The 27,121-nt window shown below is 46.9% G+C and overlaps 1 protein-coding gene across 7 annotated transcripts in view; it reads right to left on the bottom strand.

Annotated features, from left to right (window-relative positions):
* The window catches only part of SPTAN1 (spectrin alpha, non-erythrocytic 1), a 56,790-nt gene that overhangs the window by 12,832 nt on the left and 16,837 nt on the right, over positions 1 to 27,121 (bottom strand). For 2 of the 7 annotated variants that reach the window (XM_036913715.2, XM_036913720.2), the window contains exons 7-40: positions 26,836 to 26,980; positions 26,603 to 26,757; positions 25,837 to 25,972; positions 25,248 to 25,349; positions 24,235 to 24,372; positions 23,607 to 23,717; positions 22,994 to 23,071; positions 22,698 to 22,853; positions 22,260 to 22,464; positions 21,545 to 21,726; positions 20,947 to 21,190; positions 20,649 to 20,771; positions 19,878 to 20,095; positions 18,992 to 19,084; positions 18,516 to 18,650; positions 17,260 to 17,408; positions 16,164 to 16,223; positions 14,836 to 15,034; positions 13,747 to 13,851; positions 13,286 to 13,309; positions 12,720 to 12,755; positions 10,815 to 10,862; positions 9,928 to 10,019; positions 9,482 to 9,626; positions 9,194 to 9,375; positions 7,290 to 7,389; positions 6,933 to 7,130; positions 6,699 to 6,845; positions 5,868 to 5,971; positions 5,597 to 5,759; positions 5,203 to 5,217; positions 3,488 to 3,619; positions 3,092 to 3,229; positions 1,910 to 2,014 (exon numbers count right to left, since the gene is read on the bottom strand). In XM_036913715.2, the coding sequence (XP_036769610.2) occupies positions 1,910 to 2,014; positions 3,092 to 3,229; positions 3,488 to 3,619; positions 5,203 to 5,217; positions 5,597 to 5,759; positions 5,868 to 5,971; positions 6,699 to 6,845; positions 6,933 to 7,130; positions 7,290 to 7,389; positions 9,194 to 9,375; positions 9,482 to 9,626; positions 9,928 to 10,019; positions 10,815 to 10,862; positions 12,720 to 12,755; positions 13,286 to 13,309; positions 13,747 to 13,851; positions 14,836 to 15,034; positions 16,164 to 16,223; positions 17,260 to 17,408; positions 18,516 to 18,650; positions 18,992 to 19,084; positions 19,878 to 20,095; positions 20,649 to 20,771; positions 20,947 to 21,190; positions 21,545 to 21,726; positions 22,260 to 22,464; positions 22,698 to 22,853; positions 22,994 to 23,071; positions 23,607 to 23,717; positions 24,235 to 24,372; positions 25,248 to 25,349; positions 25,837 to 25,972; positions 26,603 to 26,757; positions 26,836 to 26,980 (4,363 nt within the window). The remainder of the gene's footprint in view (positions 1 to 1,909; positions 2,015 to 3,091; positions 3,230 to 3,487; positions 3,620 to 5,202; positions 5,218 to 5,596; positions 5,760 to 5,867; positions 5,972 to 6,698; positions 6,846 to 6,932; positions 7,131 to 7,289; positions 7,390 to 9,193; positions 9,376 to 9,481; positions 9,627 to 9,927; positions 10,020 to 10,814; positions 10,863 to 12,719; positions 12,756 to 13,285; positions 13,310 to 13,746; positions 13,852 to 14,835; positions 15,035 to 16,163; positions 16,224 to 17,259; positions 17,409 to 18,515; positions 18,651 to 18,991; positions 19,085 to 19,877; positions 20,096 to 20,648; positions 20,772 to 20,946; positions 21,191 to 21,544; positions 21,727 to 22,259; positions 22,465 to 22,697; positions 22,854 to 22,993; positions 23,072 to 23,606; positions 23,718 to 24,234; positions 24,373 to 25,247; positions 25,350 to 25,836; positions 25,973 to 26,602; positions 26,758 to 26,835; positions 26,981 to 27,121) is intronic. The other 5 variants (XM_036913716.2, XM_036913721.2, XM_036913718.2 and 2 more) reach the window with 3 other exon arrangements.

Below are 27,121 nucleotides of genomic sequence, written 5' to 3'. Positions count from 1 at the left end.
TGGGCAGGGGACACAAGGGGATGGGTCAGAAAACTGGGTCTCCCATTGTTATCTGCTTAAAAATAAGAACTCAGGCATTCTTCGCTGTCAGGCTGGTTTAAGATTTCTTTGGTTTATTGATGTTGAGTGTTGATATTCTCAAAGTGTGGTATGTAGACCCCTGCGATTCCAAGACTATTCTCACAGCAATACAGAGACAGCATCCGCCTTGCTGCCTGTGGGGACGTTTGCACTGATGGTGCAAAACAACGGTGAGGCTGTTGACGCGTTGGCTCCAGGCTGTACCAGCAGAAATCTGATTCTTGGCTACCACGCACTCGCCATAAAAAGTGCTATTTCACTTACGAACATTCTTTAAAAAGCAGCCAAGTTGTTAATGTTACTAAATGTCCATCTTTGAGTACACATCGTTTTTGTATCCTGTGTGGTAAAATGAGAAATAGAGCCCTCCTGCTGCACACTTAAGTTCACTGGCTGAAGAACAACATGCGTTTTGAGCCGAACTAGCCACTGTTTCCACGGGCCACCGTTTCTACTTGGAAGATCCACCACCAGACAAACCATGGTTACCCAGCTTTGGCATCTTATAACTACTTTGTTGAGAAAAAAAGTGAACCTGGCACTTCAGGGAGAACTGGGTTTGTTGCTAATGATAAAACTTGAACTTTCATGAGAAAATGACAATTTTAGAAAATTCACATTCCACCTCCATGTGTTTATTAGTAGCTTCACTATGTGAAGATTTTCCTGCTGATGGTTGAGATGTTATCAAATGTAGTGCTTGATATCATGAAATGAAATGTGTCAACATTCAGAAAATCTGTGTAACTCAGTGACCCAGTGTTTTCCAAATGTTATGTGTGGCTAAAAGAGCCATTCAGAGTCCAAGATTTTAATATACAAGTTTAAATATCGGATTAATAGGGTTTCAGAGTCCACTCTGCAACTAACCTCAAAGCAACCACCACTCAGAGTCTGGTGTAGAACCAGAGGATCCACAGCGACCTGAGCTGAAACACTGCTCCCTTCTCTGGCCACCTGAGTGAGGCTCTTCATCCAGCACAGACAACATTCTGTGATGAACTGAACTCAGCAGCAGCTACAAGAACGCTGCTGTCTTCTATGAAGCAGGACATTAAAGCAACTTGCAAAAATATGACCAATGCCACTCTTCTTACTATACCTCTCTCCTTTGAATTTTTAAAATGAGTGTTACTTCATAAAAAATGTTACTTAGGTTAAGTTGTAATGGGTTTATTACTTTCAATAAATTCATCAATGTTTATTTTTCATTATGAAATAGTCAGACTCACGACCTACAGCGACAGTACAGCTTCTGTGCACCCTTCACCCGGCCTCCCCCCAGTAACAGCTCCCACAGCAAGAGATAAAAATCAGGAAACTGACATTGGTACAACCCATAGACCTTACTGGGTTTCACTGGTTTTCATATGCACTAACTCCTGTGTTTCTGTGAGGGTACGTATGTGGTTCCAGGCAATTTTACTGTATGTCTGGATTTGTGTAGCCACTTCTAGAATCATGACGTAGTCGCTGTTCCGTTAGTACAGCAGAACTTGCTAGAACCCTTATAGTCACACCCCGACCCAGTCCCCAACTCCTGGCAACTACTACTCTGTTCTCCATCTCTACAATCTTGTCATTTTCAGAATGTTATCTGAATGGAAACATAGTACGTAAACCTTTGAGATTGTCTTTAAAGTTTAACTTTTAGTTTTTAATAATTGTATCAACAGATAAAATCTGTATGAACAAACTCTTATAGTTGAGAGTCTTTGAGAACCCAGCTTTAACTGCTGGCCAGCACTCTCCTTCCCTAAATGCCCTGGCTCTCTGAGTCATGCCCAGCTGTGTCCCAGACACCAGCCTGGCCACCTGTTCTGCTCACCTCGTGGGCAGATATATCCGCCTCCAGGAGCTGATGTTTTTTCAGTAAATTGTTCACAGAAGCCAGGTCTTTGCCATAATCCTCAGATGCTAGAAGGGCCTCCACCTGTCAGTGAAACACAAAGGGAAAGGCTACTGCATGGTGCACGTTTCTGTATGTGTGTATACATATACGTGTGTGTGTGTGTGTGTGTGTGTGTATATACATACACACATATATACATACATACATACACGGTGCACTTTGTGTTCTGGAAAACCCAGGATGCTCAGATGTGTGGCCGGGTGTTAGGCCAGCTGTAAGCTTCTCTGTCACAAGCTGTTATTGTCATGCCTACTCGGCTTGTACCACCACTCAGCTAAGACGCTCTCCCTTTCTGTCAATCAAACTTGGACTCAGGAGCCTTATGAATTGAAATACTACAGCTACAGGCAGTGTCCCCGAGCCTTCATGGTGGTACAGTGGCAAAACGTATAGTAATTGCACTTCAAGGGATCTCCTCCAGAGACTAAAGAATTAACAGTGTGGGTAAAGATTAACATACAAAAATGCTGACTCTAGCAAAATGTATACCGCCAAAAAGCAGGGAGCACCTGAAGGTCCAACAATATGAGAAGAGTCAAATTAGGGCCCAACTCTGATGGACTTAAACAGTCATTCAAATGTTTAGGAAGAAGTTTTAGTACTTGGGATAACATACACTAATAAAAAAATAACATTGTGAACTCAACTATTTACAAAAATACAGCTACAGAAATGTTCATGGAAATATGCATAGACTGGAAAGAATCAACAGTGATGGTCTCTGAAAGTTTCTATTCCTTTATATTTCTTGTACTTTGTGCATTTTTACTAACGCTGGCTTCTCCCTAGGCATAGACTCATTAGTGCTGCCTGCCACGCAGACAGACCCCCTCACCTCTTCAATTTGCATTCCCTGTGCAAGTGGGTGACCTACAGTCCAGTTCCCATAAAAAATAAGCTCTCTCGTCTCTAAACATGCGATCCCTCTGCTTATCAATCCCTTACAGCACACAACTCACATATGGTGATGGAGATTTCTATTAAAAGGGGCATCGGCAGAGTGCCACCTTAAGCCCTGCTTTTTTGGGTGTTGCTGACTGTCCTGATATTTCAATGACCAGAAATCCTCTGAGAATGGGAAGCGAGACTTGGCATTACCTCGGAAAGCCAGAAGTCAAAGTCCTTGATTCCAGTATTGAAATTCTGCTGCTTGTTGGCTTCTTTCAGTTTCTGGCTCTTCTCAGCTGACTTCTGCACCAGGAATTGCCACTGGTCCGCTAGGGCAGCCAGCCGGGCCTGGGGAGAGGAGCCGTCAGAGCCGGTGAGACCACGGGGAGAGCCTCTCCCAAGGCCAGCTCATGCACTCGCTCGCAGAGACGGGAATGCCCACAGGGCCCATCACCACCCGCGGTCCGTATGCAGCACAGCCAGAAGCCTTCTCATCTGTTTATGTTCTTAGGATCGTATTTTCAAGCCATCATCAAATTGACAAGAACATGCTGACAGTCAAATTCAACTGCTCCTTCCTGGGCCAGGTGAGCTGGCAGACCCTACCTTGACAGCATCCTCGCTGCCAGCACAGGCGCCACGCTCAATGAGGGAGTTGCCCATGTCGATGACCCCGCGGATCCGGTCAGCATTGGCATGAAGCTCTGCTTCGAAGGCCTGGTGCTTCTGGTGCTTGCTCTAAAAAGTACCAAACAAAACAAAATCAAACAAAAACCCTTTCAAAACCAGGTCCTGCTAGGTTACATCTTTTCAGGGAGAAGGAATTCTCAGAAGGGAGTGGTAGAAAACTTAAAAGAACTGGGGGCAGGTGCCAGTATTTTTTGTAGATGGCAATCAGAATTTGTGTGAAGTATTTTCAGGGCCAGTCTGTTGGGACTTCAGCAGAAAGTCTGGGCCAGGAGAAAGGAAATGTACCAGCAGAGGAGTAGGTGAACTGAGTCAATTCTTAATCAACTGGACTGGCTATCTGGAAATGAAGTCCAAGAATTACACACTTTCTAACATTTTGCCAAACAGCCGATTGCAGTTTGGAATACTTGTACATTAGTTTCCATCTGAGGCTTTCTCCTTAGTAGACAGAGACCTATCAAATGGCACACGTATGGCACTCTCATCACCTCCAGCAACCATCAGTGTGCTGACGGAGGAGACGCCTACAGCTGCTGCAGACCCTGGCTCTGCTGGATTCTCATCTAGTAGCTGTCATTGGTCAGGGTCAGAACTTCTGGATATTGTCAAAGTCCAGGCTTGACTCTAGGAATTCAGTTTTCCTCGGGAAAGAGGGCTGGGAGAATGAAAAACCGGGGCTGGGTTTTAAAGGACCGATGAAGAGACAGAGGTGCAGAACCACCACAGGAGACAAGCACAGGGACAGAGCTGGGCACAGTTCTGGGTGAGAAACGCAGGGTCTCAGAAAGTGTTATTGGGAAAAAAGAACTAAAAGAAAAAAAGCAGTACAGCTGGGGGGATTCTGCATCGAATGTTTCATTTCAAGGGCAGCAACAGTCAAGAGGATGGAGCCACCCGGCCGGTGAGAGGCAGCATTACCATTTGGTGTCCTGGTTGTGTACCCCACACCTGAGACCCAGTCTGAGGACAGAAGAGCCTCAAATACCCACTCTTTTCCTGTTTCTAGTTTTGACCACTCTTTGGTTCAAATCCCATCAATTCTTCTTTGTTCTTCCATTGAAAGCAATTTCTGAGTTAGATTTGACTGAAGAGTCCCTTCCACTAGCCCTTGGGTGATAAGGCCCACCTTTTATCTTAGCCTCTCAGCCCCCGGCTCCTGCTGCCTCTGGAGGCAGGCTGCCTGCCTCTCTGAGGTCCCGAGCGGGCCCTCTCCTGCGACCAGAGCCTCTGGGCGGCAGACTGGGCTTATGATGCAGCTCTCACCACGCTGGGCTCCCGGCTCCCGGCCACAGAGACCCATGAGCCCACATTTACCCAGAAGAAGCTGATTATTTTATTTTTAAAAAGAAGCACTGCTCAGAAGAACTACTGCCCCCAAATCAAACACTGCACAGAACTCACCTAAGTGATAAACTGGGAGGGGGCAGGAGGGTGAAGGGTTGCAGGCTAAGTACAGCAGAGCGCCACATCCCACAGGGACACTTGAATGGAGTGTGATGGATGATCAGAAACAAAAAAGCACGGAGGAGACACCAGCAGATTGTGTGACCACAGTAACAACAGTCTACGCAGGAGAACACAAACACTGGAGCTCATTTAACTAAAATGCTTTAGAAGAATAAAAAACTTACCAGCAGCTTGGAAAGCTACAAAAATAGATTAAAATAACAAGAGTTCAGTACACTGATGTGAATACACGCATCGCTATTATACAGAAACCCATTTGTTGTCGTACTTCCTCTGGGAAGCTCAGCATTTGGGGACATGGACAGAGAGGGAGTCTACAGACTTTAATAGCAGACATGGTTTCAACAGAGACGAATGAGGAAATCAGCTTCTAAATGGCTTTGATAATTCAGTGAGACTTTTCCACCAGCTCAGCTGATTAAAATAAATTTCACTGGCTTCACCACGGGTATGAGGAAATTGTCTTTCAAGTAATTCCCCCTTTTAAAGAAGCCTTACTTATAAAATCTACCCAACCCGGGCTGCTCCGGAGATCAGCAGCCACTCGGCTTGGCTCACCTGGATGTTGGTGGGGTCCTTGTATGACTCATCACTCGCTGTCTGTAGTTTTTCACTGATCCAAGCCTCAATCTCATCCACGTCCCGGCTGAACTGCTGGAGGGTCTGTGATTCTCCTAGCTTTGACCTCTTCTCAATCATCTGGGCTTTCAGACGTCGCCACCTGAGAGGGAGTAATCAAGAGCTGATGTAAACATCCTCCAGACAAGGCGGGGCTGGGCTCCCACATAAAGGTCGGCAGTGACCCCCATCAGCACCACCGAATATCCACCTGTCCAAAACCTCATTGCGCCGGCTGGAAATGTCGCCTTTGGCATAGTGGCCGGCAGCGATGAGCTGGTCAGCAAAGGACTGCAGAGCGGCAATCTTTTCTTCCTGTTGGCAAAGAAAGGTGTGAGTGAGGTCAAGGTGGGCCCAACAGCCCTGCCTTCCCTGGACTGCAGGTCTTGAGATGAGAATGGTTATTTTGGGCGACTGAGGACTAGTTGGCGAGAGGATCAGTTACACTGACATTTTAGAAGCAGAAGTGCAAATGCCAGAAAAAGTTTGATTTCACTCATTACTAGAGTAGAGTTTAACTCAGGAAGATTCCAGGTCACCCTGGGGTGGGGCTGGGGCTAGGACGCCAGCAGATGACACGTACAGAATTATGCTTACCACAAAAAAGCTGTCAGATTTTCAACAAAATGCTTTATAACTAAATCAAAGGGTTTTACGTCTGAGTTGGTTCCTTTCACATATTCTCTTCTTTACTCACTTATTTTTCTGTTTTCACAATATATTTTTTTCCTGGGGTATCCCCATTAAAATCTCAGAAATATCAGAATCTATGTATAGAGCTTTACTGTTTATGCCCATTTCATTTTCCCTGGACTGCACAGGTATTCCCTGGAGATTTAATGGCGATGATGTGTTCTCCTTTATGAAGTCAGTATCAAGTATTTCAGTTTAAGCTGCTGCCAAAGCTCTCCAGCAGAGTTAGCCAAGTTGTTAACTATTTTTTATTCTTGTCATAAAAGAGGAAAGGAGACCAGGCCAACAAAGACAGGAGCTGTCCATCGGGAAAAACCCAGATTCAGACTCTAAGGTGCTGAGGCCTCACCTGGACATTAATTGCTTTGTCAAAGTCCTCATGCTTTTTGATCAGAGCCTCCACACTGTCCAGTGAGTCTCCTTTGTCTTCAGTGTTCAAGAAGGCCTCCCGGGCGGCCATCCAGTTCTCGGCTTGCTCACAGTCCCGATGGAACAGCTAAAGGGGGCGGCAGGGGGGAAGATGGAGCCTTTGGCAGTGCGATGCCAGGTCAGAACCCTAATGCCAACTGTCCAGTACATGTACCTGCAATTCCAGGCACTGATCCAACATCATCCTGCGCTGAACCCAGGCCTTCTCCAGGTCTGCACGCTCCTGGTCTAGAATATCTAGTTTCTCCTTGATCTCTGGGCTGGCGTAGTGCCCATGAGCCAACAGCTGCTGCCCGAACTGCTCAAATGCCTGGAAAGTGCCAGCCCTGGCGTCAATTTCTGTCCGGTGTTCCTGCCAAATAAAGGGACGGGATTAGATAACTGGCCACAGATGCCCACTCTTAGGTCAACCACTGGCTCAAAGGGTGAGGTGGAGATGGGGTCGGGGAACGAGGCCTTCCCTGCAGCCGAGCAACCAGGTTTCTGCTGCTCCGATGGCAGGTCTACCCACCTGGTGTCGCTCCAGCAAAGCTTCAGCCCCAGTGACGTCCTTGGCCAGCTCATCTGAGGACACCAGCCCCCGTATTCCATTGATCCAAGACATGAGGTCCCTGGAAACCAGATCCAGAGGATTAGGTATTATGTTATATGGCAAGCAGGCTTTCCACCCAGACAGAGAGAGGACTATGGAGTTCTTGCCCCAAAGGGTTATTTTGGGTTGATTCAATCAATCTATTGGATAGGGCTATATCTCTGAGCAAAGTATTTCAAAAACCTCTTGTATGTCTTATAAAAAATTGACAATTCCTCAAGAGAAAAAATGAATTAGGTTTATAACCAAAACTTTTTGACCTATAGAAAAAGCAGGTCCTAACACAGCCAACACCTGTGGTTAAGTTTTCTACAGTTTCAAATGAAAATGTCTTCATTGAATCCTAGAAGTCATAGGCCTATAAATGCATTTAACCTGGCTTCTTACAATGTCCACACACAAGTGTACAAAAACCAGTGTGCAAAGTCACGTATCATATGCTTCCTTTTATAAAATACACCCAGACTAGGCAAATCCAGAGAGAGAGAAAGCAGATTTGATGAAGAGGGAGTGGGAGTGATCACTTATGGGGTTCAGGTGTTCAACACTGCTGAAAATGTTCCACAACTAGAGAGGTGGTGTTTGCACAACATTGTGAACACGTGAAATGCCACGGAGCCACACAATTTAAAATAGTTAACTGTATGTTATGTGACCTTACCTCAAGAAAAGCAAAAAAAAAAGAGATCCCTGAAAGCCAACTGGGACCTCCTACCAGAGGGGAGGGGCACCGCCTGCCTCCTTCTGTCCTGGCAGGGGACACGCCGCAGCTAACACGTGTCCAGACACACATGCGAACTGTGAGAGAACACTGTCAGCACAGAAACATACAACAGAAACACCTGTCCTCAGCGTGCACTGTTCGCGAGTTAATCACCCATCCAGCGGAATGACACGTAGCCTCAAAGACTGATTGATGTCCCCGCTCACAGGACCTTCTAAAAGCCAATTACCTGGACACGTCAAAAATGTCAGTGTCGTGAAAGACAAAACACCCAGGGTGGAGGGGGACTATTCGATTTTAGGAAGACAAGCTACCACATGCAACGGTAATTCTCGACTGCATTGTGGACCAAAACACAAGCCCCGGCTATGAAGTACACTTGGGAGAAAACTGGAAAAAAACAAATACAGCCTAAAGGAAATACTGTGTGTCAGTGTTAGGTGGCTTAGGAGTGATCATGGAAATGCAGTCACGTAGGAGAAGATCCTGATTTTGGGGATACATGTGCTAAGTATTTAGAGGTCAGATGCCATGCATCTGCAACCCGCTTTCATGTTCAGAAAAACAGAAGTGCATATATTTAGATATGAAGTTTATGCCACAGAACTATAGGTGAAGGTTTTCATATGTGTTCACTGGTTTATTCCTCCAATCTCTATCTTTCACATTATCTAAATAAAAAAAGTTCATGGAAAAGACTAAGGTATAATCTCGCTGATGGACAGTGACTGTAATGGGGTTTGTGGGGGGGACTTGGTGAAGGGCAGACCCTAGTAAACATAATGTTCTTCATGTAATTGTAGATTAATGATAACAACAACAAAAAAAAGTGACGTAAAAAAAAAAAAAAAGACTAAGGTATAATCTGTATTATACTGTGTCTAAGGAAGACATAAACCACCATTTGGCAGGCGGAATAGACCACCATTTGGCAGTTGTGGGGAGACGGGTGTGTGCACATGTGCACAGGGAAGCAGAGACTTAAGATTATTGACTTTTAAGCATTTGGTAGTTTGAATCTTTTAGGCTGAGCCTAGATTACATTCCCAGTGAAATGACGCTGACAAGGTTCTACACCCCAGGGTGGATACTCTTGTACCGGAAATCACTGAGGAAGCGCTGCAGGTCGTGGGAGTCGCCCAGCTTGGCTTTGCGCTGGTCTGCACGCTTTCCCAGGCTGTTCCATGCCTGGTTTAACTCAGTGCATTTTTCCTGCAGGTCCTCTGCTGACTCAGGGTGGGACTGGATCAGGCGCTCGGCTGTTTCCCCAAGGGAGTTTACCTAGGGAAAGAGAGTGGTTGAGAAAGCAAGTAAGGGGGCTGTGCCCTGCAGAACCAACACCTGGCTCCGCCCTGGGCAAAAACATCAGTTGACTGCAACCTCTCACCTTGTCACCAAGAGCTGCAAGATCCCTCTCAAAGCCCTCATGTTTGCGCTGCAAGGCTTGGACACTAGCCAGATCATGGCCATAATTGTCCGTGTTTAGAGCCTGATTCTTCTCTTCGATCCATTCTTTGGTTTCATCTGCATCTCTATAGGTGAGATATACATGAAGTTAGTGAATGCTGCACACAGTTGCCTTGATTACAGGACAAACGCAAATAATTTTTATTTAGCTGGCATTTGTACATTTGGCTGTGGCTACCACCAATTTCTCTAAAAAGCAAAAGAACACACATTCGTCCACTCAGCAGTCTTGAGCATCGATCCCGTGTCAGACATGCCCAGGAGCCAAAGCACAAATACCAAGAAGATGTGGTGTTACTCTGATGTCTCAGCAAGCTCGGGACAGCCACCTGTGTCTCCCTCTCCCAGACCTGCACTGCCTCTCACCTGTGGAACCGCTGCACCTCATGGGCACTGCCCAAGAGCTGGCTCCGCTCCTCAGCCAGCTGCTGCAGGGACCGCCAGCGCTCGTTCAGCTCCTGCAGAACAGTGAAGGCTCAGCCTGCTGCCACCCTCTCTGGTCAGGCCCACACCAGACTCTGGGCAAAGGGCCAAAGAACCAAAGGACTGGTGGCTTCAGCTGAAAGGACAGGCCGAGGCACACATCTCTGGTTTCCAACCTTCCTACTTGAATAAAATTAGTGCACAGCACAAAAAATAACCACAGCAAAGTCCAGGTCAGAATTTGGCTGATGCTAGCTACAGCTGACAGAGTAACACTCCATTAACACCTGACCTGGAGTCACCTGCCAAGAGTGGCTGGCTTATCCTCACACTTAACTCCTAGCCTAGTGCCTGCTATGTAGCAGATGCTTCATGAATAACCGCTGGGGGACAAAGCCCAGAGTCCATTGTTCCAAACACTAAGTGCAGCCACATCAGCAGGTCGCAGCAGGCCTGGGAGGTGGAGGGGCGTCTGCACTGGAGGAGACAAGTCACCCTAGGGCCCAGAAAGAGGCCCCATTTCTCCTGTAGGAGGCAAGAAAGGCCTTCACCACTGGCTGGACATGCTCCTCACAGTTCCCAGCCCCTACAGAACCTAAGGGAAGGCTAACTCTACTATCAGGACCTGGCGACTTCATGACTAAGAAAGCCCAACCAGGTCACCCTGCTGCCACAAAGAAAGTTGCTATTTGCTAAGGACACCCTCAGGCCCAAGAGAATGACAAGTGCGATCATTTATGCAACCAGTGAAGACAAGAGCCCAGCAACAGACAGGAAGAGGAGCAATGCGAGGAGAGAGGTGGGTGAGGGAGCTAGTCGTGCTTCCTTACCTTGATGGAATTAAAGGTGGCCACGGTGTGGACCATCAGCCGAGCAGACTATGTAGGGAGGAAAGCAGAAGAGCAAAACTAATCAAGTGTCTGCCAATTACGGACAGAAATCTGAGGAGTTAAGTGCCATTAAATAGGTCCCAATTGTCACCCAAAATTACTGTAAAGGGATACTGTCAAAATTCTGAGCAGAGACATTAATAACAGTATCAACCACTGGAAAGTCATGAAGAAACTCAAGTGCATAATTAGACCCAACTCAGCGATTAATGTTATTCGATGAAGAGTGAAAAGGTGAAAACATAGAACAGCTGCCTGACAGAAAAATGAGCTCAAAGGCTAAGGATCAGTCTTTTTCTTGTCCACACTACAGGAGAACTATCCGGAAAACACACAATTTAACAAAGGCTGGCAGTCGAGATCTTCAACAGTTAAGCACACCAATAATTCTGTTTCTTTATGGTTATTGGATAGCTGTTCTTTCTGACTCACTGTCCCTTAAAATAGGGATGAAAAAGAAAATGAACCAGTGAGTTAGCTCTCTTCTCCACATAGCTACGTCTTCTAAAAATCCAATGTCCCTTGGCATCTCAGAGCCCACACAGTTTTATCTGAAACTCCACCCGGCACGCATTAGGATGCCCGTCACTTCAAATATGTAAAGACAGGCGGGGCCAAGCCTGGACGTGGGGGAGTCGGGTTCATCAGATGTTCCTGGGATATGCCCAGTAACACTCCCATGGGTGGGTGCGTGTGGGGTTCAGGAGGTAGACACCCACTGTCTCCAGTCCTCTGCAGAGACAGAAGGTGCAGGAGTTTATAAAACAATCTGAAAGACATTCTTTAGAGTATTCAGGATGCCAAAACAGCTCTGCCAGGTCAGATGGTAAGGCTGCAGCCTGTTTGTGTCAAACAATGATCAAATTTGCCATATAAGAAAGAAGGTAAGATTGATAAAAGGGGACGAAACTGAATATCAAAGGAAAAATGCACCCTCCCCCAACCTGGAGCGTCTTTAATGAGCAACAGTCAGAGCCAGAAGGGATGGGCAGGCTGAAAGAACAGCCCCCTTTCTGCCTTGGCCTTCTCAGGTCAGACAGGACAACAGAGTGGGAGGAATATCTATCCCGGTGGGCTGGGGGCGGGGGCTTTGTTTGCAGGTCTTCATGCTTTCTTCCTATTATAGGAGAGGGTATGTTCATCAAAGAGAGATCTGCTCTAACTTGCCTGTAACGTGTAGTATACTCCTGAGGAGGTAGGGTGGGGGAAGGTGCCAGAATGGGGATTTAGGCAACTAACTCCATGGTCACAGGCATCAACGGTTGGCAAATGAAAGCTTCCCCCAAATTCCTGGTTCAACCCCACACCAGGTTCATCTGGAATTATGGCTTCTGGAGCTGGAAGCATCTGTTCCTCCATTTACATCTCTCTGCAGAACATGGTATCTTCCATGGAACTTTTCTCAGACCACTGGACAAAACAGTTAGGCAGACAATGCCTGGGAAGTTACTCTCCTTCACTCTCAGTCATTTCCTGTTCCTGTCGTGTCCTTCTGGACCGCGACCCTATGGTGGGACCACGCCTGACCATGCAGGGCCACCCCTGCAAAGTTCACTCTGGCAGCGCCATGGTGAGAAATGCCATCTAACTGAACTAACTCATCCTGAGCATTTGTGCAGAAACACTGCTTCTGTATATTAAGTATCGTACTTCAAAACTTGACAGATTCAAGGATTATAATGCCAGGGTCATAAAGAAACCAGCCCAATCAAGTCCAGAAATGACCAAAGGCTTAAGACAAGCCTGAATACTCAGAAACAGGAACAACAGAAAGGGACAAGTTATTTTTGTTTTTGAAAACCTTTGGGACAGTAATTGTGCCAGAAGGTGTGAAGGAGTTCTTACCTTCCATGGGGAGGCTGTCTTGGAATCAGCTTCATCCTAGCCAAAGAAAGATGAGTAGTTTAGGCAGCCATGCAACTGGGCAAAACTACACAGCGCCCTCCTGCCCGTTAGTAGAGGGGACGTCCACAGAGATTAGCCAGACAGCATTTCCCTGTGGGATGAGAACTCATCACTGGCTGGTAGCAAACAGCAAGGATGCTTGAAGGGAAATGCAGCTAACAGGAGAAACAAATTCTGATTTATGGAGTAGAAAGACGAGAATGAGGAAATTTAATGAGAAAAATCACCAACCTTTATGTAATAGTCATAGGATTCTTTGGGGCAATAAACCTAAATGACTACAGTGGGAGAAGTTTTAGAAAATTGCAGAGAAAATATTTTTTGGTCTTTTGGAGAATGGCAAAAAGAAACCAATTTCTGCTATTTCTTTACCACAGATTTTTACACACTACAGACATCTCTGAGATTCAAAACAGAAATTCTTAAGAGGCTCCTGACTTTTTATTCTTCCCAAGACCTACTCTCCTCCTCACGTTGAAGTTCCACACAGAGCACCTGTGACTTACCCTGGGCATCATGCCATACACCTCCTGCAAGGAGAGAGGAAACCGGCTTTACTATTAGAGGAAGGACACACATCTCAGTAATATTCATTACTGTCAAACCTGGAAACACAGAGAAAATTACAAGAGGGACAGCCAAAATGGCCAGTTAGACCCTCTTACTGGCAAGTAGTGGCATCCTGATACATGCGGGCCACTAGAGAGACCAAGTGTTTATATGTAAAGCCTCTGCTTGTTTAAGAACACACGAGTTATCGTTAAAGGCTATATAAACATTAGCCTACTTCCACGATTCTGAATGGGCACATGGAGAAGTTGCTGTTCTTCTTTGCAGTATGAAGCTAAACAAAATGGTCTGGGCCACACAGAGGACTAGGCCCACACTTTGGACACACTCCTGGGGGCTGTGTAGGACACAATAAGGAACTGGCTGCCTCCTTATGGCAACAGATTCAGATGCCCACCTGCTGCTGCACGGCCTGCACCTCCTCCGCCATCAGACCTTCAGACTCTAGGTCTTCAGCCACCTTGTTTATATCCTTTAGCCGTGACTCATTGGCCTTCAGATCCTTTAAAGCAAAAGCCATAATAACTAAGACCAATAAGAGCAATTCAAGGAAAAGGAGGGCAAGAGATCTCCATAAACTGGTCTGAGGCTCTACATTTACTTCTGCTCAAAGGTACCTTATGAACTGGTCTTCCTATTCCTCAACAGTCACCTGAGGAGGGAAGTGCTGACCTACACTACCAAGGAACTAAGAAAATAATAGGGTACTGGAAACAGTTTGTCTCAAATTTACTTAACTGTATTGTAGTTAGTGAACCATTCTTCCGTTTGAAAGGAGATTGTTTTTAAAATGTGATGAAATTTTAATGCCAGCCCTATGGGAGAAAAGGCTCCTCCTCACCCATTGCAACTGGTTATAATACTCTTAAACTAAGGAACAAAGAAAATGTAGTATAAACACAAGGAAATATCATTCAGCCATAGAAAGTAGTGGCATCCTGATACACGCTCCCACAGGGCCGATGCGTGAATGTGAAAACATCTCAAAGTCAGTCATAAAGTCACATAACATGAATCCATTTATATGAAATGCCCAGAATATGTAAATCCACAAAAAGATGATTAGCGGTTGTCAAGGGCTGGGCTTAGAGCGGGGGTGGGAGTAGATATGACTGTGGTTTCCCTCTTACAGGAATGTTTTAGAACTAGACAGAGAAGATGGTTGTATGACATTGTGAATGTACTAAATGCTTCTGAATTGTCCACTTTCAAATGGTTAACTCTATGTTCTGTGAATTTTAGCCCCCAACCCCCCATAATACTTTTATACATTTTTGTATTTTAAGCTTAGAAAAGTCATTAAAACAAGTAGAAAAACAGCATGTATTTTCTCAAAATTAAACTGGTCCAAAGAAAGTTTCCATTAAAGTCATTTACAAACAGCTACACAGATGGTGGAATATACTCTAAGCAATTTCCACTCTAGTCATCTGCAGTCAAAAACCAAGAGATCCATCTTTAAGCTCAGCTGCAAGATTCCCCGTACCTTCTGGAAGTCATCAAACTTCTTCTGCAGCACCTCGACCTGTTCCAAGTCTGCACCGACCTCCTCACTTGTCAGAGCCGCTTCCTTCTCATTGATCCACTGCTGTAACTCATTGGCTTCCCGGAACAACATAAACTTCTTGCAGCTCTTCTCCAACATGCCTTTACGCTTCTCGCCCAGTTCCAGCAGAGAGTGATACCTGACGTGATTAGAGAGGGTGGCAAGAGGGCGAAGCAGGAGGTTAGCTTCCTACAGAGGCTTAATAGCCACACGACCGGCTGGCTCCCAATGCGGATCCAAGGCTGTGAGTCGGCAGTGATGAGGCCCAGGAGGCAGAGCATCAGAACGTGATGAGGAGTGAGGGGCCTGAGACCCCCACAGCAGCCTCAGGGAGAAGCACACACTGGCTGCTCAGAACTGGGGGCCTGGGCAGCCAGGCGTACTTGTCCCTCGGCTGCTTTTGCACTTACATCACCACAACCACAAATGACTGAAACCAAGCGTTTAGCACAAGGACACAGGGTTCATGCGACTACAGCTGAGGGATGAGATGAGTTTGCTGGGCATGACAGAGACAGAGCATTTCTTTTCTCTCTTCTCTGGGAAGTTCCCAGGAGGTAGGAGAAGGTCCACTGAGGTTTAAAATAGCTCCATATTGGACGTTAGCATCTCTAAAACCGTAGGAAATTTCTAAAATGATGTATCTATTTCTCCAAAACTTTGGCCACTTCAGAAAGAAAATCAAGTAGAGTGTATCTGTACCCATTTGTTAGCTGGAAGATTTCTTAAGAAGAATCCAAAAATATTCTAACTCTTGGGAACTAAAATACAAAAGGCTGAACTCCTACTATCTTTGGAGACGTGAAAATGAAAAACTGAGTAAAACTAAGTTAAAAGTTAAAAAAAAATCTGGAATCACCATCAAATCTAAGCTTCCCAAAGTGAAATAAATAAAAAAGGCACTGTGTTACCAGAATCAGAGCACCTTGCAGGGAGGCACTGAACTCCTTTCTCCTAAGGACACTACAGACTCGGCCTTCAGGTTTGCTGCCGAAGGCGGCTACTCCACCACAGAGGCCCCAGGAGGGGAACCAGCACCACTCGGAACACACAGCTGCACAGGGAAGCAACCCAGGAGACAAGCGGCCAATGGCTGGTGGAGCTCCACCGAAACCTCTCCCCCAGTGAGCCAAAGCTACCACACAGCCACGCGGCGCCTCCTGCCACCTATCTTTCTGCAAGAACGAGGGCCTTTGGGAAAAGCGGCCAGGGGGCGTGGATGGGCACAGCCACAGGTGCGGGCACAGCGAGGCCAACGGCCTACTCACAGCTCTTCCACCCGCTTCATGCGCAGAGATACACTGCCGGCCTCCTTAGTTACGCGCGTCCTGCACAGAGGGGCACAGCAAAAGCACGCACCAGTTAGTGGGATTGATCCACAGGAATGAAAAGCGGCAGCTCCGATGGGCGCCAAGATGGCTGCTTAGATTGGGGAAAGTTAAGGAGTGATTCAAGAGCGCGGGCCAGGCCACAAATGAAATCAGAGTGCAGACAGAGCAGGAAAACTCAATCAGAGGGGTTAGTTCCACCTTCATTTTCCTGAGGAGTCCGCCAGCTTAAGGCAGGACATGAGCCTGTCCTGGAAATGCAGTGATCTCAGAGACCACAGAGTAAACGACTGCCCTGAGAAAAAGATCTTACGAAAAGCGCATGTTCAACTTCAGCTGTATCTTTGGCCTGGTTTTTCTGCTCTCACACTTATGATCTAGACCAAAACCTGTCCTTCTTGTCCCAACAGAAAAGTCTGTAAGTGTAAAAATAACTATCTTCTCAGGGATTACCATGGTCAGAAAAGTTCTACTCTTCTAAATTCTAGTGAGGGAGTATTTTCTGGATATTTCCCAAGTGCTCAAAGCTCTTAATTTCATTAGCAGAGTGGGATATGCCCTGAAGGAGGAACACTCGTCAACAGGGTGGCTTAGTTTTAGGAAAGAAAGATCAGCCGTTTCATTTCATAAAACCTAAGTTCCCTTCTCAGGGAAATAATGCTACGGTAGAGCTCTCTGAACAGCCTTTTAAAAGGGGCAGAGCTGCAGGGGTGTAGACCATCCAAAAATCCAGTGTCAGAAAACATCTCCCCAGCTGGCAGACAAAGGGTAAGATAGTCATGATCAAGAAACGTTGTTTAGGAAAAACTCAAAAGCCAGGTAAGTAAAACAAAAAGGGAAAATAAAAATATCAGTCAGAGGTTTTAGATGGGTTAAAGTGCCTGGGAAGCAGAAGAGTATGGTCCTTGAGTGCAGATGGCCACCAGAACATTCGCTCTGGAAGCCTCAGGACACGGCTCAAACCTGGGCCCACATATGCTGCAAGGTAAGACTCGAGTGACACGTGGACCTTTGCGGTCGACTGTCCCGCCCTTACTGGTCGTCAATCTGCTCCTGCCGCAGAGCTATGCTGCCTTGCTCCTCCAAGAGATTCTCCCGGGAGGCTGACTGGGCAGGGTCCAACTTCTTCACGTATGCAGCTGGCACAAACCCCTGCCGATCATTCACTTCCACTTTCCACCAGTCCTGAGAAAACAAGGGACCAAACTGAAGCAGATTCCTTCCCCGAGTAAGGGAAAAACATGCACTTGCGTGTGTGCACGCACGCACACACAAGAGCCCAGATCACATTAAGAGGCTCCTGCAGCAGTGTCAAGGTCACTTTGCACAAGGACTGTAATTTCAGTCCCTTTGTTACCTGCCAAGCATGGAGAGGGCCTGAGTGGAGCAACAGAGACCCTCAATGTGGAGGACATTCTCCTGTCAGACACCCTAAAACTGCGCTGTCCAATATTGCAGCCACAGCCCCCGTGCTGTGCACGTTAAAATAAATCAGAATTCTATTTACAAACTCAGCTGGTTTAGTCACATTTCAAGTGCTTAATAATCAGACAGGGCTGGTAGCTACTGCAGGGCCAGCAGACATGTAAAATTTCCACCATCACAGAAACAGGAAGTTCCACTGGATAATGCTGCTTTTGAGTAAACCAGTCAGACCAGAGGGTTGGATCAAGACTAAATTACAGGCAACAGCAAGACACAAATCACAGATTTTCTCACACTCATGGCTAGGACAGGCTGGGGGTGTGGGAATCAGGAGGTTCCCAACAACAGCCCTAACCAAGATGGGAGGTGGTACCTTTCGGGATTAGTCAGGCAATATGCGGAGCATCATGCACCTCACTTCAATGCCATGGTCAAACCAGACTATGTGAGGAAGAAAGGCTGATGGCCCAGGCAGCACTTAACTGCGAGATGACAGCTTATGGGGTGGTGTCACGGCTGTGTTCAACTACCTGCTGTCCCACACAGTCTAGACCAAGAACCTACAGGTACACGTTACAGAAAAGCAGACTGGCTCAAAAGAGAAAGATTTCCACCTGGAGTTGTTCACTTTAGGAAAAAAAGCAAGCCTTGAGAGTGGGAGTCACTACACTACTTTTTGGTATAGTGATTACCTGCCTGATCATACACATTATAAGATAAACCTACGTCATGGGGGAGGCTGACCAGGAAACTCATGCATTGCTTCAAATTCTACATCAGCCTTATTTTGGAGACACACACCATCTGAACACCCCTGACTGAACAAAACGGACGTTGCTGATGGAGACAAACACTGTGTAGCCTTGCCTTGTTGGTGCTGTTGAGTAAGGTGAGAACATCCCCTTTCTTCATGGTGACCTCTCGAGGGCTCTTCTCCTGATAATCATAGAGAGCCAAGACCAGTTCCTTCCCCGTTTCATCGTCCATGGGTGCTACTTGTTGCTAAAAACCCAAAAGAAGATAAGTGAGGTCAGAGGATGTCAGGGCGAGTTGGCTAAGCAAACGACAGGTGCCAACGTCAACAGCAGCACATGACTCCTAAGGACATGTCTATGGAAGTTCCTCTCTGAAGCTCCTGATAAAATCCGACTCAAGAACTTTAGTTGTCTGGTATCTTTGAAAATCTCGTTTTCAACCGTCTGTAAACCTTTGTCGTAAGACGTAATAGCAAGGTCACAAAAATGTTGCCTACAACCTTAACACCTGCTTTGAGTGTCTGTGTCCTGCAACTTCCCGGCCTCCCTGAGGATCTTTATACCTGCCCCAACTAGAGGCACGCTCACCCGGCACGACTGGGCTTGCTCGCGCAGAGCCTGGATGCTGCTGCCATAGGCGCTGAGATCCGACATCAAAGCTTCATGCTTCTTCAGCAGAGCCTGCAACCATAACCACACAGTGGCCCTGCCGGAAGAGCCAGAGCCACCGGGCCCGGCCGCCTCTCTGCTCCTCTGAACCTTGTTCAGTTACACGATGAGCTGACGACCTCCAACTCTACACTTTCTCTGCCCCCCTCCAATGAACATTTAATTTGGAGGAAACATTGTGCCTTGAAGTATGACCTTATATTCTGCCTCTACATGTAGTTATGCAATACGCTGACGTATACACAGACGTAAAGCATAGTAGTGACTCCACCACGCATCCTGAGAAACAATCCCCAACACACCGGAGCTCATTCTGTAGTGCACCCCGAGGAGAACAGGCCCTGTCCTTGCCACACATGCTTCACTGTCACAGCTTTCCAGTGCTCCCATCTTTTGGGAGAATCATATATAGTGCACATCAATATTCAACTCATTCTGGTTTCTGTGAAGACTGGCGAGAAAAGAGGTGAAAGAGCCTACACATAGACCTTTATGAATAAAGGAGTTTCAGTCAAAAAGATGACCAGCGAAAGCAGTGTTCCTGTCCGTCTGTACACTCACTCGCTTGTGGTGGGGAGAATGGAGGAAATGGGGATGGCAAAACGCCACCAAGTGAAGAGAGTGACAGGCAGTCTCTCTCCTTCTGGCCTGAATTTCCCTAATAATAAAAAAGACATTCTAGAACACCTTAAAGAACAAATCGTGCAGCTGCTGCACCTTCCACACAAAGTCATTTTCCCACCTAACTCCCTGGCCTGAGCCCTGGGCAGGCGGCCCGCCAATTATCACTCCCATGCTTGGTCACCTCAGCTGAGTCCTCATCCTTCCCATAGTCCGTGCTGCCCACAATGGGCTCCTTCTCCCGCATCCAAGACTCAGCTTCGTTAGCATCGGCAAAGTACTGCTGGGCCTGCAGCGAGTCCTCCAGGTCCTGCCGTCGCTGGGAGGCTTTGGATTTTAGTGACTCCCACTTCTGGTTCAGTTCACTGAGCTTGGCCTTCACGTCTTCTGCAGCGAAATGGCCTGAAGGCAGGCAGGGGAGGGAGGACAACAGAAAGCACTCTGACATGCTGCAGGTGGACACAGGAGCTCTGTGTGTTCACCGCACGTGTGACTGCATCTTGGTGAGCCAGGCCCCTACACAATTCCAGGTGTTATGAGAGGCTCAGGTTCCAATCCTCTAACAGATTCACTCCATTTCTGCCTCTTCAAACCGTGACCTCTACATGGACTTTAAGAAAGCAGATAGACCACCTGGCTTTAGTAATGTTATTGTAATGAAATAAAAGTAACTGTAGCCCAGGATTCTCAGTCACTGAGACGTACATGTGCCAGGCACTGCACCAGACTCTTCACTACCTGCTCTCATTTAATCCTCACAACTACCCCAAGGGTAGGTATTGTCAGTCCCATTACCCAGGTAAGAACTTCTGTCCGGGGACTTAAGGTCTAGTCAGGGTCACAGTTAGGAAAGAATGGTGATGGTATTCAACCCCACAGCTGTCTAACGCCCACAGAACCCAGGGGCACCTCTGTGAGCAGAGCAGAGCCGTTTCCTGCAATGACGAGCACTCACCTTCCTCCGCCATGGCAGCACCCTTTTGTGTGACTGCCTTGATGCGAGGCTCATGGCCGGCGATTTCTGCCTGGAGGGCTTGGTGTTTCTTCAGCAGATTCTGCACCCCTATCAAATCTTTGCCTGAAAACAGAAACCACTCCTCAGTCATCTAACCACGAGAGGGAAGTCAGCACAGCACTGTTGCTCTAAAGACTCCACCACGGTTCCAGTTTAAGCAAACCTGACATTGGTCATTCTGACACGCATCTCTGTGCTCTAAGGACAGAGCCCTTTCCCAAACAGGAGGCAGACTGACCTCTGTTAGTGGACGCAGCAATGGGTTCCTTCTCTCGAATCCACGTCTCCTCATCCTCCACGTCACGGAAGAGCTGCTGCAGACGCAAAGAATCAGCCAGTTTCTGCTTGCGGGCCACCATGGGCTCCTTGAGAGCCTCGTAGCGGGCCACGAGGGCTTCCTGCTTCTTCTTGATGTTCTCAGCATCAAAATGGCCAGCATCCTGGAACTGGCGGGCCTGAATGGTGATGCCATCAATTCGGTCCTGGGGAAGGGAAAGGACAGAGTCTTGAAAGCTTGGGTCAGTGCCGGGCAACTGTGCTCTGCACTGACTTTGCTGCTTTCGGTGTAGTTTGATCACACCTGAGAAAAGCGTGGTTCTTTCCCCCCGAGGGTACTTCGTCTGCCACCACTTCCCCGCATTCTGGGCTCTCAAAAGCTCTAAGGGAGCAGTTTACCAACTGGGCAGACTGGGGAGCACACAGGGTTATCCAGGATTATCTAAATCAACACACTTCATCCCTCCCCAAACTAGCCTGGTCTTAAAGCTACTCGCCCTTCTTTATTCCTACCGTTTCTGCCCCCACTGGCCAACAGCAGCCGACAGTTCACACCCTACCTGGTGAGCAGCCACGTCAGCCTCCAGCAGGGCATGCTTCTTTTGCAGGTTCTGGACATTGGTAAGATCTTTGCCATAATCGTCAGAAGCCAAATGACCCTCCACTTCATACAGCCACAGTTCAATGTCCTCAACATTGCGATTAAACTGCTGCTGCTGGTTAGCCTCCCGAAGCTTTATCCCTAGTTGCAGAGGCAAGTTAGATTTTCTATTTTATTCTCCTCCTGCCAGTACTGCCCAAAGACAGCAGCATCTCAGTGAGGAACTATGGGTCAGGCTGTTTACTGCCTCGCCTCTATCACAGAACTAAAGAAACAAACCTCAATGTCTGCTCTGCCTTCTAGACTCTGAGCGGGAAGTTTTTCAGAAAGCATCCTAACCCCCATGAGATAAGGGCACTTGGGAATTATTAAATGCCTTGGGTCATGGCTGAACTTTGATTTTCAAGTAAGAGGTCCCACTCAGTCAAACTACTTGGCCCTATCATTCCCTCTTTCCCTCAGGCACCCCCACCAACCAGCATGATCAGCCCCATTCACCACGTGAACAAAGCATCAAGCACCCAAGGCAAGTGCCCCTACGTGGGAAATGGGCTGAACGCCCGAGGTCGCCCACCTCACCTTACTGCATAGTGTGTGTCCTGAAAACACTTAACCCAGAAGGGAGGTTTAATTCCCAAATGCTCCCATCACAATCCAGTGGAAGTTTCTCTCACCTTTCAGTTCAGTGGCCTCTAGCAGTTTCTTCCACAAACTGATGACCTCATTCATACGAGCTGCTACTTCGTCCTTGGCATAGTGGTTGACGTCAATCAGCTTCTGCCCGGCTTTCTCCAGGGCATCAATGCGGCTCTGGTTTGCTGAGAGCTCAGCCTCAAAAGCTTGATGCTTCTGTACTTTCCCTTGTAGGTTGGATGGGTCCTGCCAAGGAAAGAAAGAAGGGGCTTCCATCTTGAACCCAGTTATGCCAAGTTACCTTAGTTACCTTGTGTTACCTTCATACTTATCTTTACAGGACAGGGTGTACCAAACGGTCAGCTTACATTAACTACTATGGTTTTTGGAATTCCGCATTTCTTTAGCTAAAATTTATTTGTGAGAGGTGTGTTAGCTTTCTAACCAAGCACTACATGGCAACGTGAACAGTACATTACTTTATAGGCTTCATCTGTGGCAGTTTTCATTTTCTCATTGACCCAACTCTTGAGCTCATCAGAATCCCGGAAAAACTGTTGCAAGTGGAAAGAATCAGCCAGCTGGGCTCGGCGATACATGGCTCTCTCATGAAGGGCATTGCGGCGGCTCAGCAGCTGGAAGACAAGGATCTCTGTGAGTCTTTAGTTATTACTCCCCCAAAGATTTCCAGCTCTAGAGGCAACCCTGCAACACCCGTCTCAGAAGGGCTAGCCCTGGACAGCAGGGAAGGTGCATAAAGAACCTTGCAACTTACAGCATCTCGGCGAGTAGCCACATCCTCCATTGCATAGTGGTTATTCTGAATTAGCTTTGTTGCAAATTCATCTAATGCCTAGGAAGAAAAGTAAGAGATCTTCACTGGTGAGCACACTATCCCATTGCTCAGCCTCTAGAGAAAAGCAGCTACATAACAGGTCACAAAACCCTTGGAACCTTAACACAGTCAAGGTTTTCACTCTAAGGTTTGCTATGACAACATTTACCCCTTAACTTTGAGTTTTTGCTTGATCCATTTCCAGACTGGAGACATTAGCTATGGCTAATGTCATGACACTGACACGATCTGATGGGGTCAAATACGGGTTAAGCCTTCTATTTCTAAGACCTGTTTTCAATGGGAAAAATACCTCTGACATTAATTCTTTACCACTTTCCGTGAAAGGTAAATCTCACTTTGGAGGTTTACAATGAGATAATGGCTTCTCTCTATAAAGCAGTGGTATACCTCCAGCAAGAGGGTGCTACCATCACTAGATTTTAAGCACCCAATACATGCCCTCCACACAACCTCTTAGAAAAAGGATGGCCTCCCAGCTTCCTCTAAGGATCACTGGAAGGTGCTGATGAAGAGAAGGGGTCTTTCTTACAGTGATCTTTTCCTCCTGGGCACTGAGTGATTTCTCAAAGTCCTCATGCTTCTTGAGAAGCGCTTCCACACTGTCCAAGGAATCTCCCAAGTCTTCGTTTAAAAGGAATGCCTTGCAAAAGGAAACAAAGTGTTCAGAATAATGTCCTGTTCCTTTCACCTAAGGCTGGAAAGCAAAGGCTATCTTGGCCAACACACAAAAGGAAAGAAAGAGATTCCATAGCTTAAACTAAGGTTTCTTCTGGAAAGCCTAAAGTCCTTCTAGATTCACTTAAAATGAATCCAACGATCACATGAAATTCTTGTTTCACATTCTATTGAAACTTCAAAGAACTCTAGTTAATTTCATTCAGTTTAGAGTACATATAATACTGAATTCTAAGGGGGAAAAAATCTCCTCTTTAACAAAAAAACAGTTTACACCATCATGCACATCTGAAAACCCTTGGGCCTTTCCTCAAGGCTGGCAGAAATGCTGGCAGCCCCAACAGACTAGCTCAGCAAGCCCTCCTCCCTTGATCCAGAACATGGGTGATAATGGTTTCCTACCCCAAGTGAGTAAACTACCTGACAAGTAGACAAAACAGAAAGACCCCTCCTCACTGGCAAGGACTCTGTGCGCAGGTTACCTCCTGTTTGCTCATCCAGTTGTCCACCTGCTCAGTGTCGCGGTAGAAGAGCTGCAGGTCCATGCACTGCTCGTACTGCTGCCTGCGCTGCTCCCACAGCTCCAGCAGTGCAGCCCTGTCCTCCGCCAGGATGGCCAGCTGGGGGGAGTGGGGGGCGGGGGTACAAAACGGCAGAGGGTTCACGGCAGTCCTGCTGCCCTCCCTCAGATAGAAAGGCTGCCCAGGGACTTCTAATCCTCTTGCTAACCTTTGGGCCTTTTCCCTGATTTGCAGAAGGGGGAGAGTAACATTTACTCGTGTGTGTCAGCCAAGTCGCAAGAAATCACACAAACCCTGAGGAGCACACATGTTTACTGCTAAACATTAAGGCAGATGGCCCTGTTCTAACTTATCGAGAATTAATTTATTGCCATATTGTCACCAATGACTGTAGGTAAAAAGGCTAAGTGAAATCCTAGGTAGAAGAAAAAGGGCATCTGTGTAAAGGTGAGGCAGTATAACCGGGGTAGGGACTCACAGTTGAGAAATGCCAGTTGAGTGGCTATTCCATAAAACATGGCCAATCAATTCATGAATACCCCAGATGTAAGTTTTAGGCTCAAAGTTAATAACACTAAAGTGTGTCTTTGAAATGTCTCTTCTTTGTCTATATAGTATTAACAAATATATTATCTAATGTTCCTCAGATATCTTTATACTTGAAGATACTTTCAAACTTTGAATTTATATACACACATGTAGTTTGTTTCCTGTTGTCTTCAACTACTAAGGCAGGACTCAAGGCCCTGCAGTCTCCTTTATGCAGATGTGCACACGTCCCAACGAATGGAACTTTCTCTCATCAATTACCACACTGTACATACATCTTTTAAATCTCTGAAGCAGCTGCTCCTTAACTTCCAGGCAGAATCTCTGTGTAAGTTTTCTGACACACCATGGTGAATGCAGTCTGGATATTTAAGGATGAACAGCTTTCAGAACTTTCAGTAAAAGAACCTTTCCTTTTCTCTTACCTTCTCCCTGACTTCGTCTGAGGCATAGTGGCCAGCAGCAAGCAGGGCCTGTCCAGACTCATCTGCAGATTTAAAGCTATCTTCATGAGCATCAATTTCACCCTATAGGGGAGAAGGCACAGTTGTACACCCAGCCCCTTGTAAAGGAAAAACTAAGTTGCTGAATTTCAAATATTCACTACAAATCAGAGTATCACATCATGAATGAGGAACAGATGAAAGTAGGGCCAGCTGTCCTCATGTCAGGCTAGGTTATCAAATGTGATAGCATCATTTATTAAGAAGTCTTTCCCAGTGGCTTTTCATGCCACCTCTGTCAAACTTTACCCTGCCAGAGCTTGGCCCTTTGCTTTTAAGGCACACAGTCCATCTTCCAACATTTAACCCATTTAACCCTCTATTACAATCAGGCAGAACAAGTCTCCAAAGCCAAGACTGACCACAAGCCTTCCAGTGAGGGCACCTTGTGAGCAAACTCTCAACCATTCCAACTATAGATAATTGCGATACACCACCACTGACCCGGACAGTGATACACAATGCATTCTAAGCTCGTGTCTTTGCTTCTGCAGGATACTGGGGACATTACCTTGTGCTCCTGATGCCTGTCCAGCAGGGCTTCAGCCCCAGCCACATCACTGGCAAGTTCATCCGCATTGATGAGGGCTTTCATCTCAGTCACCCAGCTGGTAAGGTCACGGAAGTCAGCAAGGAAGCGCTGCAGCCTAGGGAAAACCAAAGGTAAGTTGTATGTTTCCAGTGGTGGTCCCAGGATGGAAAATGCCTTTCTAAAGCTCTGAATCCTATGCCCTCAAAACACACCATATGAGCTCTAATCCTGGGAAATAAAGGATTCTTGAATCAAGACTATAAAGGAAAGAAAGCAAGGGAGGCTGAAGTCAATCCTCCAAAACCTAGGTTCCGTCCACCACTATTGATTCCCTTATTTTCAACCTAATTTGTCATTCCCAAGTTGAATGCCTGGTTAGTAAGAAGCATTCTTTCCCTATCCAACCCGAGTACTCTTTGAAATCTCACATGGTGCTCAGATTGCTAAGGAGATATTTCCATCGGTCATAACACAGTGATTTAGGATGAAAGATTAACTTGTAAATATTACACACACACACACACACACAGACACACACACACACACACACAGACACACACACACCCATTTTAGGAGGAAAAAGTACCCTGCATGCTTTGAGAAAACCTGGCAGGGTATAGAGGCTTTCTCAGTAGAGAGAACTGATCCCTAACCCCGCCTTCCTCTCCTTATCTAAAGAGATAAATAAGGCCAAGGACACAGGCTGCTGAGAACCGGGGTGACCTCTACCTGGGGTGACCTCTACCTGTACGAATCGTTGAGGCGTGCATGCCTCTCTGCTGCCAGAGTGCGGATCTGCTCCCAGTTTGTGATCAGCTCCTCTCGCTTAACCTGGATCTGAGTAGCGCTCAGTGGGTGGGACTGCTGCAGGCGGTCAGCCTCCGCGCCCAGGGCTTTGACCTACAAACACCCTCTGTCAGAACTGCTTCCTGACCCTTGGTAACTTATTTAACAGAGTTGGCTGCTTTCAACACCCACCTTGTCCTCTAAAGCAGCAAGATCTCTTTCCAAACCCTCATGCTTCCGTAGCAGAGCCTGCACACTAGCCAGGTCTCGGCCAAAATCATCAGAGGCCATTAGCTGCTCCTTCTCCTTAATCCAGCTGATGGTTTCATCCACGTCCCTACAGAATAAAGGCACCAGGAATCCAGTGAGGACGACTGTGGAGAACCAGGAATGCCACACTGGGCTAAGACCCGGCGAGCTCTGGCATCTGACCAGCACAGGCCCCTCGAGGAGCTGCTTGCAGAAGCCCATTCCAGTC

This window comes from Manis pentadactyla, chromosome 3 (assembly GCF_030020395.1).
Source record: "Manis pentadactyla isolate mManPen7 chromosome 3, mManPen7.hap1, whole genome shotgun sequence".
Taxonomy (NCBI): Eukaryota; Metazoa; Chordata; class Mammalia; order Pholidota; family Manidae; genus Manis; species Manis pentadactyla.
Note: the sequence above shows the minus strand (reverse complement) of the source record. Positions and strands in the feature narration are given on the sequence as shown.